Consider the following 20,160-nt stretch of genomic DNA (forward strand, 5'->3'; position numbering starts at 1 on the left):
TGTGTGAAGGAGGGTGGATGTGTTGGAAATGAGATGTTTGAGGACAATATATAGTGTGAGGTGGTTTGATCGAGTAAGTAATGAAAGGGTAAGAGAGATGTGTGGTAATAAAAAGAGTGTGGTTGAGAAAGCAGAAGAGGGTGTATTGAAATGGTTTGGTCACATGGAGAGATGAGTGAGGAAAGATTGACAAAGAGGAATATGTGTCAGAGGTGGAGGGAATGAGAAGTGGGAGACTAAACTGTAGGTGGAAGGCTGGAGTGAAAAAGATTTTCAGCAATCGGGGCCTGAGCATACAGGAGGGTGAAAGGCGTGCAAGGAATAGAGTGAATTGGAATGATGTGATATACCGGGGTCAACGTGCTGTCAATGGATTGAACCAGGCCATGTGAAGCATCAGGGGTAAACCATGGAAAGTTTTGTGGGGTCTGGATGAGGAAAGGGAGCTGTGGTTTCGGTGCATTACACATGACAGCTAGAGACTGAGTGTGAACGAATGTGGCCTTTGTTGTCTTTTCCTAGCGCTACCTTGTGCGCGTGTGGTGGGAGAGGGGGTGCCATTTCATTACGCTGAAATGTATAGGTATGTATATGTGCGTGTATGTATATGCATGTGTAGTGTTTGTGGGTGGGTTGGGCCATTCTTTCATCTGTTTCCTTGTGCTACCTCGCTAAGCGGGAGACAGCGACAAAGTATAAATAAATAAAATAATATATATATATATATATCTGACACGTTCCCTCCTGGCACTCCCTTTAAAGGGTGGTCATAGCAATAGAGGCTCCATAACTAGTGAACTCCAGTGATGTTTCTTAGTCTTTATTGCCACATCCTTAAAAGGCCACTGGCAGAGGGCAACTCTAGCACAATATATGCAGAGGCTTTTACCTAATGTTCCAATTGACTCCTCCAAACTAATGCTCCTACCTATAGCTTATACCTAACGATCCTACTTAAAAGTTCCTGCCTACTACTATCTACTGATCCTACCATTTTACCAAGAGGCAGGGGTAAGGCATAGTGCTCACCACATGAAAATCTAGTTATGAAGAATAAGCTGTGTGAGTTAAATGTTGTTAAGTGTTCTATGTGACAAAAGGAGATTGTATGTTTGTGGACAAATGCCATTAGTCCATTAGCTACCTGGATCAGAGAAAAGCAACTTGACAACTACTGAAGTGCTGGCTCACTATGCAACCATCTACCAACTACAACCTACAAATCATAAGATCCCTCAAAGCCAAAATACAACTCCCATATTGAAGAGACAGAAACATTTACTCCTAAAATATTGTGCACTATCCCAACATAGACACACACAAAACATCACAACACTTAAGGACTTGTAATCCTGACTAGTAATCAATTACTTTTTTTGTACTGCACGGGGAGGAAGTTTCATATTTGTGGGACCCCATCTCTTTAATGCTCTCTAGTATCATAAAACCTCTTGAATTTATGTATGGTGTCTGCATCAACCATGCCCCCAGTCAATCAGTTCCAATTATCTACCACTCTTATACTGAGTGGATGTGGTTTACTTCTTGAGCATAATGGGAGCCTCAAATAAAATAAAAAGGACTCCTGGAGCATGAGGGTAAACAGTCAAAAAACACACTTTTACCTACTTGCCTCCTCCCACCTTATGTCAATGTAATAAGTAATGTTAGTATCAATAAAGAGAATGATTTTTGTCATACCAGCTCTAACACCTGAAACCTATTACATGAATAATGAATCTTAAAGATGAGGTTCAATAACAACAATGTGTGTATAATGTTTATTATATCGTGAATACAGAAGTGAAAGAGAGCACACACAGGCATTGTACACATTAACACAACAACCTCAAAATTATGCTCTGTGGCAAATCCATTCCACATTTTTTAGTTTTGGAAAAGTTTAAGGAACCATTAACTAACATGTATTAGTTAAATATATGAAACACTACCCAAGAAGGGGCAACACAAATGCTGCCAAAATTAAAGGCAACTTTGTCTACTTATTGTTCTGGCATATTTATTGGCTTGTTCTCTATATTATTTTATTTGAAATCAAAAGGATTCCAATTGTTCAGTGAATATTGTTCAGGAAAAAAACAATTTGTTCATTTCTAAAGTATATGAAAGAAAAATGGTTTAGAACTTACTGAAACCGGATCATTAAAAACAAAAAATAGGAATTACCTGTGGTGGAGCCTCTGCTTGTCTCATGAAGCACAGTATTTTATCAACATATTTATCATAGCTATATAAGAAGGGCAAACATTGACTTTTATTTTATTCTAGGACCAAAGGATTTCTAAGAGCTACAAGCATGGGTAAAACCTGATGTAAGGCAGGGAGTTTGCAAGTGATCAGTACTTTACAGCTACATCCCATTTCCCTGAATTTTAGTGTATTGTACACCAAATAAGACATTGCTCTTCATGCAGTACTTTCCATCAAGCTTCACCCAAGAGAAAATATTACTGAAGAAAAAATAATCTGAAAATAGAAGCAAATCATGTCTCCTCTTGGCTGTATCCAGAATTTTAAAATCATTGCAGTATCTTAAAACTCCCAGGAGGGAACGGCAGTCAGTCCTCCAAAAATTAGTGCTATATACAATGAGGATTGAGCAAAGTGTCCTGTTGACACAAACTCGGCCGATGACCATGAAATTGAGAATAAAACCTGGGAACTGCCAAATGATAAATTGCTATGCATACACTCAGCATGCAGGGAAGGCAAACACAGGAGGTTTTAGGTCCATTTCTATCTCCTGTGATTGCTTTGGAAGGAATTGATACAAGTTTGACAAACAGGTCAATTCTATTGTTGTTTTCCTTGCTAATCAAATAATAAGCCTCTGGACAAATCTACTATGATACATGTACATACATACATACCGTACATAATCACCAACTCATCATAATTCAGTCACATTGAGGAGATAAATCACCAATAACTTGTACATACTGTTGAAATATTTACAAATTATATTGTAAACGTTACTATATCTATAATAATCGTAATCATAGTTCTCTCTCCTTATCAAGAAAAATCAACACAAATATTTACAAACCCAGCTCCCTAAGACATGATTTTCTGCTGGAGTTACTTAAATTTTATGATCAAAATATTATTCCAAAGGCTGTGAAAGGGGGCAAGACACGTACACTTAGGACAAGGAAAATGGTCATGAGTGAGAAATTAATTCAACATGCTGCAATACAGTTCATTCTGTTGATTCTTCTTTTTCAGCAATTTGTTCTGTAACTACTTAAACATAACTAAAATAACTTAACGATTTGGTCCCCTCAATTGATCTGGTTGTGTTTGGCATTTTATGTTTGTAGTAATTAGCAGTTCTAAACTTTTCTGCTGCTTACCTGACTCATTTTTCCAACAATTAAAAGGGAAATGAATCATATTTGTTCAATAATTACTGAACCCATCACATTAGTTTACACAGCCTTGTTCATCAGTAACATAAACTACATGAAATGCTCACTTTCACAGCACTCAAGATTGTTCTGGAACTCTCATCTAGGGCTGAGGAACAATAGAATCAGATGGGCATGAATAATACATTTGGGATACTACAAAGAGCAAGGAAAGATTGAACAGACAGAAAGATGCTGATTTTAAAGTTCCAGCACTGAGGAAATCCTGACTTTCATACAAGCACCCAGTTTGTCAACATCTTGGGAATAAGGAGGTACCATGCAACACCACAAAACTTCAGTCCCCTGTCAGCAAGTGTTTTACTCTTTCAGTATCTGTGTGCCAGGCAATGAACAACCTCCACTGGGAAAAAAAAAAATGATTCAATGCACCACTCCATTTGCAGGTACCTGTCTTCTGCTTAACCCACACAGATGACAGAGTTGCTAGTTGACTGACTGGTTGGACTGCTGGCAAGCTGGTCCCCAAGTGGTATCTGATGTTTCAGGGTTTTATTTAACTGGCGCTGGGTAGGTTGGGTTCATAGGCTGGTGATGGTTGCTTGCCACCCATGTACTGAAGACATCTCTGCATAGAGGAACTACGATAAATGTACAGGACAAAACTGAATGAAGTCAACCTGTAAAAAATACTCTTAAATCTACTTGTATACAACACCATTATCACTTCCTTTCTTATAACATTCATATACCAAACCCAAAATTCCTGTACTTGAATTAACAACTTATTCAAGTTTACAGAACTTGAACAACATTTGAGAATCATGATTTTTTCAACTTAACAACACACTGCACAATTATTTTGCAAATATATACATTTTACCTTTTATCATTAAGTTTGGTCCTATTAACATGATGTGAATCATGTGCATACAGAAGACCAACTTCAATAGGAACCAAAGTTGCAAAACTTGTCTTCTACCCACCAACCTCACACTCTGGCAAAGGGCAAGGAAGCAAAATTCCCTATGGTAGACTTATTACCTTTTCTCACAAACTTCCTGCATTATTTAGTGCATTCTCAGTCCTAAATTAGATCTCTCCTCTATCTATTTACCTTTTTCCAAGCTAACATATCATTCTAAATATCTTTCCATCATTAACTCTGTTCCCAATTCATAGGGTGGATCAAGAATATAAAGCCTGTCCAATGACACATGTTCATGCTCAACTTCTACACCAGCAAAAAAGCATCTTACTTTAGACTGATACCTTTTCAACACCCCCTAAAAAATTATCAGTAATAATAATAATAAATAAATATATAATAATACTCCTGTAGAGCATTCATCTTCAGTCTCTCCTCTTACTGCATCTTTCCAACTACTTTGTAGTTACACTTCTATCAACTTTCTAGACCCAGTAGCCCATTCCAGTTCCCTAGTTATGGAAAATCTATTACTGTGGCCACCCTCTTGAGGGAGTTTCTGAAGAGAACAGATGTCAGAGATACAGAACTACATATATATCAGCCTATTCTGGTAGTTCCAGGCAGCCTCCTTCTCAATATCTTTCTAATTCCATATATACACTGTAACTTATTGAACTCTACAGCTCTTATCTTTGACATGGTCTAACTTATAGAAACTTGGGATTCACTAACAACAATAACATACTAGTTATTGTATTTTTTCATTTATTATACTTAGTCACTCTCTCCCGTGCTAACAATCTAAAGCAAGGAAACAGACGAAAGAATGGCCCAACCCACCCACATCCACATGTATATACATAAACGCCCACACACGCATATATATATACTTATATATTTCAACATATACATACACAGACACGTAGATATAGAGACATGTACATATTCATACTTGCTGCCTTCATCCACTCCTGTCACCACCCTGCCACACGTGAAATGGCACCCCCCCTCCACCCGCGCGCACGAGGTAGCACTAGGAAAAGATAACAAAAGCCACATTTGTTCACACTCAGTCTCTTGCTGTCATGTGTAATGCACCAAAACCACAGCTCCCTTTTCACATCCAGGCCCCACAAAACTTTCCATTGTTTACCCCAGACGCTTCACATTCCCTGGTTCAATACACTGACAGCACATCGACCCTGGTATACCACATCGCTCCAATTCACTCTATTCCTTGCACACCTTTCACCCTCCTGTATGTTAAAGCCCTGATCGTACGAAATCTATTTCACTCCATCCTTCCACCTCCAAATTGGTCTCCTACTTCTCCTCGTTCCCTCCACCTCTGACACATATATCCTCTTTGTCCATCTTTCCTCACTCACTCTCTACATGCGATCAAACCATTTCAATACACCCTCTCCTGCTCTCTCGACCACACTCTTTTTATTACCACACATCTCTCTTAGCCTTTCATTACTTACTTGATCAAACCACCTCACACCACATATTGTCCTCAAACATTTCATTTCCAATGCATCCACCCTCCTTCGCACAACCCTATCTATAGCCCATGCCTTACAACCATATAACATTGTTGGAACCACTATTCCTTCAAACATACCCATTTTCACTCTCCGAGATAACGTTCTTGCCTTCCACACATTTTTCAACACTCCCAGAACCTTCACCCCCTCCCCCACCCTGTAACTCACTTCAACTTCCATGGTTCCATCCGCTGCTAAATCCACTCCCAGATATCTAAAACACTTTACTTCCTCCAGTTTTCCTTCATTCAAACTTACCTCACAGTTAACTTGTCCCTCAACCCTACTGAACCTAATAACCTTGCTCTTATTTACATTTACTCTCGGCCTTCTTCTTTCACACACTTTAACAAACTCAGTCACCAACTTCTGCAGTTGCTCAATCAGTGCTGTATCATCAGCGAACAACAACTGACTCACTTCCCAAGCCCTCTCATCCAGAACAGACTGCATACTTGCCCCTCTCTCCAAAACTCTTGCATTCACCTCCCTAACAACCCCATCCATAAAAAAATAAAAAAAACGTGGAGACATAAATCACCCATGTCATAAACCAACATTCACTGGGAACCAATCACTTTCCTCTCTTCCTACTCGTACACATGCCTTGCATCCTTGATAAAAACTTTTCACTGCTTCTAGCAACTTGGAAAGTTACTCCAAGTAAAATTCTTGCACACCAATACTCAAAGCTTTAAGTGCAGCACTAATTTTACTCCCTTGCATGATTCTACTACAATTAACTCATGCTTTCCCTCTAACATCCTGTCTGAAATTTGCTCCTAAGCACCTATACTCATTCACTACTTTCATATCTTTAACATTCAAAAGAATGTAAAAATAATTCTCACCAAACCTAGCAACTGCTTTCAGGATCAACCTCTAACAAAAATCACAGCAACCTAAAATTCTAACTAACTCTTTTTATGACATGACTACCATCACAATATCATATACGTAAAACAAAGGAGATACCATGTACTGCCCAAATCATAGGAAATCACCATGGTGTCAAAACATCACCTTGACACACTCCCAAATTCACTCCAAAACACTCACTCATACCATTATTTGCTCTCACATAAATATGGAGACTTTTATAGGAATTAAGAGGTCTTTCATGCACAACATATACAGTGATTTCCTCTTACTGATCAGTCTATCTCTCTATTCCTATGATGCCTGTCCCCTTCAAGAGCTCCCTCAAGAGGAAAAAAATTTCTATAACTTTTTAGCCTTTTGTGCATCACCCTTAACAGACCACTGGCAAATTTAGCACAGTGCTTTCAGAGACTATTACCAGAGTTCGTACCAACTACCTCCATCTAATATGACTACCTAATGTTCCAACCTACTACTTCCACCTCATGCTCCAACCTATCCAATCATGGATGAATAGGAGAAGAGAAAGGACCAATTTGCCAAAAGAGAAAACATAAGAAATTCAAATCAGTGGGAACCAATGAAAGTCAACAGGAATTAGTCAAATTCCAAAGAGAGTGTAAGAAGGATATGAGGCAGGGTAAGCACAATGAAGAAAAAAAAATATCCTTCAAAGTTAAGAATAATTCTAAGGAATTCTTCATATATATAAGACAAAGGAAGACACTAAAAGAAGGAACTGGACCATTATGAAACGAACATGACACACTAACTACTGACAAGGAAATGGTTACCATACTTAATTATTCTTTTAACTCCATATTCACAACTGAAGAAACATCTCGAATGCCGCAACAAAATGTTTCAAGGATCTGATGAAGAAGAGTTGAAGGTTAGAGAAATAGAGAACTCTGAAGTACTGAACTACAAGGACCAATTAAATCCCAACAAATCCAACAGCCCAGATAACTTAGCTCCAAGATTTTTAAAGGAGGTCAGGAGACTGGTGATATACCCCTTAACAAAAATATTCAACAAATCTATCGGAGGGTCATGTGTCAACTGACTAGAAACTAGCAAATGTTACTCCTATATATAAAAAAGGAGACAAAAAGTGTGCCTTGAACTACCACCCAATTAGCCTTACATCAGTGTTAGGTTAAATGGAAAAAATAATACAATAAAATTATCATGTTTCTAGAACACAAAATTACATCGGACAACCAACATAGTTCTCACTACAGAAGATCCTGCCTGACAAATTTGCTGGAATTTTTTAATGTTACTTATCAGAATTAGGACGAAAAATTACCGTCCGATGTATATTTAATTGCCCAAAAGGCTTTTGATAAAGTACTCACAAGAGACCTTTACATAAACTCAAAGCACACGGAATCGGTGAAGAACTCTGCACATGGATCAGAGACTGGCTTACTGAAAGAAAGCAGCATGGCAAGACGTAACAAGTGGTGTGCCACAGGGGTTGGTCCTAGGCCCAATTCTTTTCATAATATAAATCAATGACCTAGAACTCGGTCTCATCTAAGACCTACAAATTTGCTGATGATACTAAACTAGCAGGTAGAGCTGTAAATGGGCAGGACTGTGTAATCTTTCAAAGTGATCTTAACTTACTAGCAGTGGTTTGACAGGTGGCAAATGAAGTTAATGTACACAGGTGTAAAGCTATGCACTTTGGAGACAAGAATATACATTATGACCACAAACTATTCGGAAACTCTCCAACTAAAGTAAATGAAGAAAAGGACCTTGGAGTTGTCATAAGCAACAATTTGAAGTACACCAAACAGTGTCAAGCAGAAAGTAAAAAAAGGTAACCAAATGTTAAGTTTCGTGGACAGAAATATATATCATAAGACACCAGAAACAATTCTCACTCTTTCTAATTCTCTAGTAAGACCACATCCTGAATATGCAGTCAAGTTTTGGTCCCCAAACTATAAGAAAGACGAGGAAAAATTAGCACAAGTACAAAGACTTGGGACAAAACATCCCATCCTTTAGAAATCTGGCATATGAAGAGAGGCTAAAATGATTGGATCTCATCTCCCTTAAAAACACAGACTTCAAAGCAACTTAATCCAAGTGTTCAAACTTCTGAACAGGTTCGATAAAGTAAACCACAAGCATCTTTTAGAAATACAAGAAAATATGGTTACAAGGACAAATGGAATAAAAAATCACAGCTAAAAGATAAGTTGAGGACTGGAATTGGTTAACATTAGACATAGTGAATGCTAAAACTATGAATACCTTCAAAAGTCATTTAAACAAACATTTTATAAATTTATGTACACTTTGAGAAAAATGCCAAAATAAATGTATAAACAACAGCGGAAACAGGGACATTAAAAGTCTAATGTGCAGCTGCAGGGAGTTGGTGATAGCTTAAAAAACTATTAAGCTGAAATAAATTTTTCTTGTCAAGTTAAATTATTTTTACTTTTTCAGACAACACAGTCATGGGCTGATCAGGCCTCCTATTGTTTGTCTTTCTCATGTAAACCTAAAGTTCCTGCATACTACTTCTACCTCTTGCTTCTAACAAATGCTCCTGGCATTTGTTATCCACTACTTATACCATTCTGCCAAAAGGCAGGCTAGCGCACAGTATTCATTGCCAGGAAAAATCAAAGTTACGAAGATTAAGCTGTGCAAGTTAAGGGATGTCAAGGGTTATAGGAGACAACAAGAGATTTTATGTTTGTGGACATAATGCCAGCAGTCCACGTGTGGGTGAGGCAGTTACCTAAGTCATGGGGGGGGGGGGGGGGGGGGGGGGGGGGTCTGACAACCACTGAAGTGCTGGCTCACTACACAGCCATCACTAACCCTCCCAGTACCTAAGCAAATAGAGCTGGTTACATACCTCCCGGGTTGATTGCTGCCTAACAACTACAACCTACCATCTACTTATCAATCTTATCAAAAGCCTTTAACAAATCCATAAAGCCTTATACACTTTCTTCTTGTGCTCTAAACTTTTCTCCATAACCTAATTCAGCGCATCTTCTCTCTCTAAATCCTGCTTATTTTCACAATCAAGTTCCATAATCCTTTGAACACAATCAACTACATTCCCACCATGCATTCTGACAACTATGTAATGCACTCTTTCCTGTTACAGATATGTCCCAATATAGCATGACTGTTTACAATGATTTTGATAGAGCAAAAGCACTTAAATTACTCCCATCTTCTTGTTATAACATGAGCCATCATGATACAATTGATCCCCAGCTTGCCGCACAGCGCTAAGGCTGCCCATGCCACATTTGCCACTGAGTCAGTTTTCTGCCATTATTCACTGAGTAAGGATGTATTGTTTGACACTCACATAATTCCACTATGCCTAAGCAACCAGCAAGTTCACCTAATGCAAGGGAACTTGCCAAGAGGATAATTTGGAGGAAAATGTTATAACACTTATTGAACTTAAGTGTGAGTCTAGTGCTTTAGCAGATGCTCGCCATTATGTAGTTAATGATAACATCATCCTCACCAGCAAGCTGAAAGGTTACTAACTCATGAAAGCATTTTCTGAGCCAACTACTTCAATGAAGACAATGCATCTCAAGCTGCTGGTATGACAAAATCCCAGAAATGTCTTAAGCACCTGAAATTGGTTGAAGGTAGTCAAATATACTAGAACAAGACAGTGTATACCATCTAAATTGCCCAAATTTTTTTCACATAAATTAGTAGAACAATGTTTTGATGTAAAAAAAGAAAAGATTCATATCCAATCAAAGAAAAAATAACTATTTTACCTTAGAGCTCTCACCAGATTGATCTCCATAACACCAATACATATCTTAGGAACTATTTTTCTCTTATAAATAAAAGAACATCATAAAATGACAGTAAAACAAGAAACAAGAGACAGAAGCCTTAACTTAACCGGGAAGAAATAAAAAACTTGTGGAAACATATTGGTAGCATTGGTTAGTACTAAAAAGCATGGTGCTGTTATTTTTTCCCAGGTGGTGTAGTCAACTTCTCACTTACATCGTTTTAGTGCACTTGCTTTTCATAACTGGGTACATTTTACCATGTTCCACAGATCTCCACTGCTTTAGATGTTTAAGCATTTTCATGATCTCAGCCCATCCTTATTACAATAATCATAATGAAAGAAATGATGAAAGATGTCGACCCTGCCTTTTTGTTGAAATGACTTGTGGAGTGATGAATCAATGGGTGAAACCTTTACCTATGATTCATTCAATTTACAGAGCATTCTTTTTTCCTTAACCCTGGAATATAAGTACTAATCTTCCTTGTGTGAAATCATTTCAAAATAGATTGTAACATATTTTGCGCTGTATGATGAGTTTACTTCAAAATAGAAAATTTTTGTTGAATCATAAACATTAACTTCATTCTCCTTTAACAACTCATCATCATAAACCATACCTATGAGTGTACCTGGATTCTGAACATATTTGTCACCTATACCTGAAACAGTAAGGCTGACCTTACAATTAAAATCCAAATTACATTTCACACATATCAGTTTTCTTTCTTGAATACATTTGATATTTCTAAACTACATGTACCAAAGAACTAATAAGTACTGTAAAAATGAGAACAGTCATTCACTCATAGTCCCTATCAACCTATTGGTGAAGTTTGTGAACAAGTGGGGACTGGAAGAGATATTGAGGTCCCCATAATATATCTGATTCTGGGCCGCTTATAGATGAACTTTTGAAGTCAACTGATTATATGCAATATCTAGTCTATCAATTTCAGTGCTATAGTTTAACACTAGGCTACCTCGCAAACACGGGAGACAGCGACAAAGCAAAATAAATAAATAAAATAATTCACATATTCAAAGTGTTACAATATCCCTCCTCAGCTGGTAAATACATCATTCCTGAATAAAACATTTCATATTACAAATGGGAACTTCAGTGAAGGGCACAAATGGGGAGGTGATAACAAGTAGTGGTGATGTGAGAAGGAGATGGAGTGAGTATTTTGAAGGTTTGTTGAATGTGTTTGATGATAGAGTGGCAGATATAGGATGTTTTGGTCGAGGTGGTGTGCAAAGTGAGAGGGTTAGGGAAAATGATTTGGTAAACAGAGAAGAGGTAGTGAAAGCTTTGCGGAAGATGAAAGCCGGCAAGGCAGCAGGTTTGGATGGTATTGCAGTGGAATTTATTAAAAAAGGGGGTGACTGTATTGTTGACTGGTTGGTAAGGTTATTTAATGTATGTATGACTCATGGTGAGGTGCCTGAGGATTGGCGGAATGCGTGCATAGTGCCATTGTACAAAGGCAAAGGGGATAAGAGCGAGTGCTCAAATTACAGAGGTATAAGTTTGTTGAGTATTCCTGGTAAAGTATATGGGAGGGTATTGATTGAGAGGGTGAAGGCATGTACAGAGCATCAGATTGGGGAAGAGCAGTGTGGTTTCAGAAGTGGTAGAGGATGTGTGGATCAGGTGTTTGCTTTGAAGAATGTATGTGAGAAATACTTAGAAAAGCAAATGGATTTGTATGTAGCATTTATGGATCTGGAGAAGGCATATGATAGAGTTGATAGAGATGCTCTGTGGAAGGTATTAAGAATATATGGTGTGGGAGGAAAGTTGTTAGAAGCAGTGAAAAGTTTTTATCGAGGATGTAAGGCATGTGTACGTGTAGGAAGAGAGGAAAGTGATTGGTTCTCAGTGAATGTAGGTTTGCGGCAGGGGTGTGTGATGTCTCCATGGTTGTTTAATTTGTTTATGGATGGGGTTGTTAGGGAGGTAAATGCAAGAGTTTTGGAAAGAGGGGCAAGTATGAAGTCTGTTGGGGATGAGAGAGCTTGGGAAGTGAGTCAGTTGTTGTTCGCTGATGATACAGCGCTGGTGGCTGATTCATGTGAGAAACTGCAGAAGCTGGTGACTGAGTTTGGTAAAGTGTGTGGAAGAAGAAAGTTAAGAGTAAATGTGAATAAGAGCAAGGTTATTAGGTACAGTAGGGTTGAGGGTCAAGTCAATTGGGAGGTGAGTTTGAATGGAGAAAAACTGGAGGAAGTGAAGTGTTTTAGATATCTGGGAGTGGATCTGGCAGCGGATGGAACCATGGAAGCGGAAGTGGATCATAGGGTGGGGGAGGGGGCGAAAATTCTGGGGGCCTTGAAGAATGTGTGGAAGTCGAGAACATTATCTCGGAAAGCAAAAATGGGTATGTTTGAAGGAATAGTGATTCCAACAATGTTGTATGGTTGCGAGGCGTGGGCTATGGATAGAGTAGTGCGCAGGAGGATGGATGTGCTGGAAATGAGATGTTTGAGGACAATGTGTGGTGTGAGGTGGTTTGATCGAGTGAGTAACGTAAGGGTAAGAGAGATGTGTGGAAATAAAAAGAGCGTGGTTGAGAGAGCAGAAGAGGGTGTTTTGAAGTGGTTTGGGCACATGGAGAGAATGAGTGAGGAAAGATTGACCAAGAGGATATATGTGTCGGAGGTGGAGGGAACGAGGAGAAGAGGGAGACCAAATTGGAGGTGGAAAGATGGAGTGAAAAAGATTTTGTGTAATCGGGGCCTGAACATGCAGGAGGGTGAAAGGAGGGCAAGGAATAGAGTGAATTGGAGCGATGTGGTATACCGGGGTTGACGTGCTGTCAGTGGATGGAATCAAGGCATGTGAGGCGTCTGGGGTAAACCATGGAAAGCTGTGTAGGTGTGTATATTTGCGTGTGTGGACGTATGTATATACATGTGTATGGGGGTGGGTTGGGCCATTTCTTTCGTCTGTTTCCTTGTGCTACCTTGCAAACGCGGGAGACAGCGACAAAGTATAATAAAATAAATAAAATAAAATAAATATTACATGATTATTAATACTTATGCACCTGGCCTTAAGGAGGGCAATGAATGAAAGGCAAGTGTTATGGGAGCAGCTGAGTTAGTGTGTTAGCAGTTTTGATTCACGACTTCAGGTACCTATGGTGATTGATCTAAAGGCAATGTGAGTAACATGGCAGGTGAGAGTATAACTGGGGGTAAAGGGTGCCCAGTGTTGTGAATAAGAATGATGAAAAGCTTGTGAAGCTGTGCTGAAAAAGGGAAGGTAACTAGGAATATCTGGTTTAAAAAGAGAGATATACATACTTTTATGTATGTGGGTGAGTAGGAAAGATGGCATTTCGTTATCTTTAACTATCCCAAACCCAATTTCCATGAAAGATTCCTAGTGTTACCCAGGCCTTTTCTAAAGGCTCTGCAGTCCAAAGCTGCACTACTTCCAGAGAAGTATTTTGAGAGAATATAAAGCCTCACCAAAGATGACTTTTCACTTGTGGTGTAACCTCAAACAGGCAAAGTCCAGTAATGCCTGGAAAGATGGTACTTGGGCATTGTTGGATAACACAGCAAATGCAGGTGTGCAAAATAATGGCTCTTAGATATGACTGGGATAAGGTCAGCTGGTGGGATTTCTAATTATTACCTGGTGGAAACAAGGGTGAAAATCTTAAAGAGGATTTTGGAAAAGAGAAAATGATATCGTCAGAAGAGGGTGGTAAAAAAGACCTTGAAAAAGAGACCTGAGCAAGAAACAGCATGAGACTGAGTGCAGAATGGCAAAAGGAGAGAGTAAAGGAAGCTGAGAGAGTGGCTGAGGAATGGGAAGTATTTTGGGGAATAGTTATGCATTTACCATTGCAAGGGAAGGTAGGGGGATGTGCAGGTGAGAAAGGGTAATAAGTGGTGGGATAATGATAGCAAACAGAAACATGTTACACTGTGCTTTCTCACCTGCAGTGTGAGACAACACACTCGTTGGAACAATATTCATCCTCCCATTCAGGGTTGTGCACAGCAGGGTTATTACAGCCAGACCTGATGCAGTTCGGTGCAGAGTTTGGACAACCTACATGCCCTGGCTGACCAACACCCTGCTGTTGTCCACCAGAACCTTGACCACTTTGTTGCTGCTGCTGCTGCTGTTGCTGCTGCTGTGGTGGTTGTTGTTGTGGAGGCTGTTGCTGCTGTCCATGCTGTCCACCCTGTTGCTGCTGTCCTGCTTGCTGCTGCTGCTGCTGAGAGGCGGCCTGCTGCTGCTGTTGCTGCTGTGGACTCTGCTGCTGCTGTCCACTGCCTGGGGAGCTACCACCCCCAGGACTCGTCAGAGACCCTGGTGCCTGCTATAAAATTATAGGAAACTGTTACCAAAATTAGAACAAATTATGTTTTGAACTGATTTTAACACAGTATCTGCTTAATTTGCACTGCTATCATAAAAGTTTCACAAATATAATCCCAAAGTAATTTTGGTTAGTTATCATTGTTATTTTTCTACTCATGCACAGTATAAGGTTTGCTGCATCTGGCAAGATAAGGACAGTGTGCTAAAGCAGCATAGCAGCCAGCTGAGTGGGCATGGATGAGCTGTACCTGGTTCATATAAGGAGAGGTAGAAGGTACGTTGGTCATGGGCGTCAGGTGTGGCTGGGGTGTGGGCGGCTGATGGGCAGCCTGTGGGCCCTGCTGTGCCTGAGGAGCCATACTGGCTGCTGACATGGGTGGCATTGAACCATGAGGCATCATGGGTGGGCCAGAGGGTGGCATGGGCTGTGACATTGGTGGGTTCATCATGGGTGGGGGTGGGTCAGCCATAAGAGAAGAGAGTAGAGGAGACTTCTTAGCCAGTGGTGACATCTGTGTGGGCGACTGTACTTGGGGGTGTCCTGGGGCGCTAGTGGTAGGGGGGTATCCAAACCCTTGGGCAAACTGGCCATACCCAGGTGCCCCATAAACTCCCTCACCTTCACCACCCTGCAACACAAGCCAGGGGTCATGGCTCAAACTAGTAGCAATGACAAGCTTTTCACAGGATCATAGATAAAAAGCAACTGTTATGACGGTTAATATGCCACAAGCATTTCATGCAGTTACATTATATATATATCAATCAACCCACTTAGCAGAGACAGCATATAAGACAATTTAAAACCTAAGCAACTGCCAGCTTCCAATAATTCATATTTCTCTAGATGCTCTCATTCCTCCACAAAATATGGTACAAGCTTAAGCTAATCTGAGGTTTAAAGTGCAATGTTACAGTAACCCTCATACAGCCAAACATTAAGATAAATGTGTACATGGGCCAAACAAAATAAAAAAAATGAGATATTGCTGGTTTGGGTCCTGTAGAAAAAAAAAAATGCAGGCCATAAGCACAATGAGCTATTTCTTTTTCTGAAAATCTAATGTTTATTTAATGTAGCCTTGTATAACTTATATCCTCTACTTCCTCATAAATCAGTTTCATACAAAAGTTAATTATCAACATATCTATAATTGTACATGAATCGTCCAGGTTTTAAGCCATCTGGCAGAAAATTTCTTTGCCTCTTTAACTGCTCTTATCTTTTGTGTATTTTCCCCAGTTCCTTAATGTAAAATTCAACTACATGTGTTGAAATCCTCAATGCAGTAGATTTCATCATACACCACAAGGACTGATAAGGCTTTACTTGGGATGATCTGGTGAAATCAAAGCCATTTTATTTTGCCTCCTTAGCAATCTGGGACAAAAAATTAAACTCCAAACATGAGTTCCCAACTGATATGACTATGTTGCAATGCATACTAATCGATTTTTTAACAGTGAACCCTTCCACTATACTTTCTACCCGGTGACCACAATATCATCTGCTATACCTTCCATTTTCTCTTGAAACACCACTAGTCATCTTTGCACAGCTTCTATACTGACTCTTCTAGGGATGGGCAATGTTTTACCAACCAGGATGCTTCCAGCTGTGCTAATGTATAGCAGAAGTTAACTTACCAGCAATGGAGTTGCATGTCTCTTCCACTACATTTTCATTACCTTTTTATCTGACCACTCTTTCTCTGATGCCTACCACATCACGAACAAAATCTACTAGGCTCTGAAATTCTTCCCTTCCTGAATCTCACTCTGCTTAAATAAATGGTCAAGAATACCTTCATCAACAGAAAGTGTGCTGATCTGATTACTTCTGACATATTTCTCTGGCTCTTACTCAAAAGCACCTCAAATAAATTCTGTAATTCAAACTTTCTTCAAATCTTTCAACTCCATCCATCTAATAGCTAATTTTCCTACTGATAAAGTTGCTCAATTCAGTACCTAAATCTTCTCAAACTTTACTTTAGGTGAATCAATGGCTAGTTGTCCTTCCCTACTTCCCCATTAACCAACAACTTCCGTACTTTCCTTGCTCAAGGTCATGTAAGTACTTTCCCCTACTGGTGCACAAGGCGTATGGTGGAGATGGCATAACTCCTTAAGTGCACCTCTGAGTAAGCTCCAATCTGCATTCACCTGTTTTGTTTGTCTAAAAATCCAAAACTTTTCCTTCTTTGAAGCATGCCTGGATGCAGCCCTTCTGTTAAGTTGCTCAATTTAGAACCTTATTCTTCTCTGACTATACTTTGGGTCATTCTACATCTAGTCCTCCTTCCCTACCTCCTCCCATTGAACCCATACCTTCTCCTGTATTTTCAGGTACTCTCCCAACTACCAGTGGACAAGGGATATAGTGGAAATGGGGCATGCCTAAGTAAGTCCTAAGAGAGTGCTCCTTTGAGTTAGCTCCAATCTTTGTCTAAAAACCAAAAAATTTCCTTCTAAGTATGTCTTGGTGCAGCCTTTCTCACAGAAAGTAAACCATTCTAACCCCACCTGCAATTTCCAAATTCCTTGAAACTCTCCTAACTATTACTTCTGAGACACTTACAAATCTTGTTCCCTTCTTTCAGATGAACAAACTTTTGAGGATAGTCTACTGGTGATCTATCCTGTGTGACTCAACTCTTATACTACCCTTTTACTGATTTTGGTGAATGTTTTGTCATGGCCCTCAACATCCCAAGGCATCTGACAGGATGTGGCTTACATCTCTTTTCTGAACATTATCACTTTAGCTTTCCCGCTTCTCTCTGTTTTCTAATTGCTTCCTTGCAGTCTCCAATGGAATGCACTATTCCTCTTACCCTATCAACACTCAAGGTTCCATCCTGTCACCTACTCTTACCTCCGTAGTGGTCTTTTTGCTTTAACTTATAAAGCTAATTCACTCTTATGCTGATGATTCCGCTCAACATAATTCCTCATTCTCACACACCTCCTCACTCTAATACTGTTTTTCTCTGACTGCATATACCTACTCTCAGATGATCTGTGCAGCTTTTCCAAGTTCAATTACTTTCACCACCCTTTTCTCACTTCTGTTGTTTCCTCATTTCCAAAAACCCTTACAAATATTAACCCCTGCCTCTACTAAGTATTGGTCCAAACATCCCAACAGTTGCCCCTCTTAACACATTCACATGCAAGAGTTTCTTAAGTCTCATAGTAAAAAATTCTGTAGCCGTTGAGAATGCTGACTTCATTTATGCATATATTAGAGACAAACTTCCTAAGAAAACAGTAGGACTACTTTACAGAGCCCAGCACATACACCAGATATAGAAGAATGATCTTACAATCACTCAGCAGAAATTTGTGATGAACAGGATTCCATCATAGTGGATTTTAACATACTGGCATCTAAACTGGGGGTGTCCCTTTCCAGTAGCTCTGGGGATCCACTCTACATAAATTTGCTTGATAATGCCCTACCCTCATTATCAAGAAACCTTCACACAACAAGAATATATTAGATTTTGTTCAAACTTAGGACCTCATTGAGAATGTTGGAGAAAAGTTTAGCACAAGAGATCATAGAAAAATTACTTCCGAGTTAACTTCCAATAATGCAAGTAATGTTGGTCAACATGACACTCATGAAAAATAACCATTTTCACAACTGCAAATTCTAATGATCTTCACACTGCTCTTGACAAGCAAACTGGGGTTGATATGGTCAACGAAAATGACATGAATGTAGTATGGAAATGCTTCAGTAAAACCTTCAGAGCAGCAGAGGAAGCACATGTGCCGATGTGAAGTAGACAGTTTATTTCCAAAGTGATACCAAAATGGTGGGACACTAAAATAAAAAAAAAAGTGCATATTGTCTGAGAAGCTTACAAAAACTTAATGAGGCCAATCTCTAACATGACAGAATAGTAAGAGAGAATGACGCAGCAAACATCAGTATAAAGCATATGTTGCTGAAAATAGCAAAAGAAACCCTAAGGAATCTTACAGTTAGGTTAAAAGCAGGAGAGTTATTACCCAATCGATTGGTCCATTAATCATGAAAAACGGAAACTTGGATCAAAAAGAAAAAGCCATACGGTATAAATTCCAAATGTATTTTTTGCATCTGTATTTACAATCAAACACACAACCCATGCCCTAAAGCCACTTTCATTGATAGAACATTCTGCAAAATGAAATAAAAGCTGACAACATATGATTAGCAATAAATGTCATGAAAATAAATAAAACAAAAGATTCTGGTAAGTGTTCCCTGAGGACAATGAAAGGCATGAAAAATGAGAAAATGTAGCCCTTGAGTGCCCTTTTCAATAAAGTGCTTGCTACAGGAAAGGTTCTAGATGAATAGATTTGCCAGTGTTACACTGATATTCAAAAAGGTGATAAGTCATTACCCAAAAATCATCAACTATTTAGCTTAATGTCTGTAGTTGGGTATCTCATGGAAACCATCATTTGAGACAAAATTGTAAACCATTTACAGAACTACCACTTAAATGATTCTCAGCATGGTTTTCAACATAATCACTTGATTTCTCTTACATAGCATTAACATAAGTAAAAAGCTTTTAAATAAGGATGTAAAGAAACACTTTCATAGTATAAGAGTGGTAGATGAATGGAACAGACTGACTATTGACTAGTTAACAGACAGCATAAATAAATTCAAGAGGTTGTATGATAGACTGTTCAAGAAATGGGTCCGCATGATTGTAAAATTCCCTCCCCAACAAACTGGTAATATCAAATAAGAGATTTTGTCTGTTTGTGTGTATACATATATTCATTTATTCATACATGATCACTGTTTCCTGCATCAGTGAGGTAGCACTAAGAAACAGATGAAGAAAGACACATCCCCATACATATTTTATTATATTAATTGCTGTCTCCCGTGTTAGCGAGGCAGTGCAAGTAAACAGACGAAGAATGACCAAACCCACCCACATACACATGTATATACATAAATGCCCACACACGCACATATATATTTATTTATTTATTTATATTTTATTTTGCTTTGTCGCTGTCTCCCGCATTAGCGAGGTAGCGCAAGGAAACAGACGAAAGAATGTCCCAACCCGCCCACATACACGTGTATATACATACACGTCCACACACGCAAATATACATGCCTATACATCTCAACGTATACATATATATATATATATATATATATATATATATATATATATATATATATATATATATATATATATCCCTGGGGATAGGGG

At 39.0% G+C, this 20,160-nt stretch overlaps 1 protein-coding gene across 17 annotated transcripts in view; it reads right to left on the reverse strand.

Moving 5' to 3' along the window:
- Positions 1 to 1,769: 1,769 nt before the first annotated feature.
- The window catches only part of LOC139748602 (TOX high mobility group box family member 4-B-like), an 844,810-nt gene continuing 826,419 nt past the window's right edge, over positions 1,770 to 20,160 (reverse strand). For 14 of the 17 annotated variants that reach the window (XM_071661732.1, XM_071661727.1, XM_071661726.1 and 11 more), the window contains 3 exons: positions 15,166 to 15,546; positions 14,527 to 14,915; positions 1,770 to 4,030 (listed from right to left, as the gene is read on the reverse strand). In XM_071661732.1, coding sequence (XP_071517833.1) covers positions 3,946 to 4,030; positions 14,527 to 14,915; positions 15,166 to 15,546 — 855 coding nt within the window. In that variant the 3' untranslated portion in view covers positions 1,770 to 3,945. The remainder of the gene's footprint in view (positions 4,031 to 14,526; positions 14,916 to 15,165; positions 15,547 to 20,160) is intronic. The other 3 variants (XM_071661738.1, XM_071661722.1, XM_071661737.1) reach the window with 2 other exon arrangements.

This window comes from Panulirus ornatus, chromosome 5 (genome assembly GCF_036320965.1).
Source record: "Panulirus ornatus isolate Po-2019 chromosome 5, ASM3632096v1, whole genome shotgun sequence".
In the NCBI taxonomy this organism is placed as follows: domain Eukaryota; kingdom Metazoa; phylum Arthropoda; class Malacostraca; order Decapoda; family Palinuridae; genus Panulirus; species Panulirus ornatus.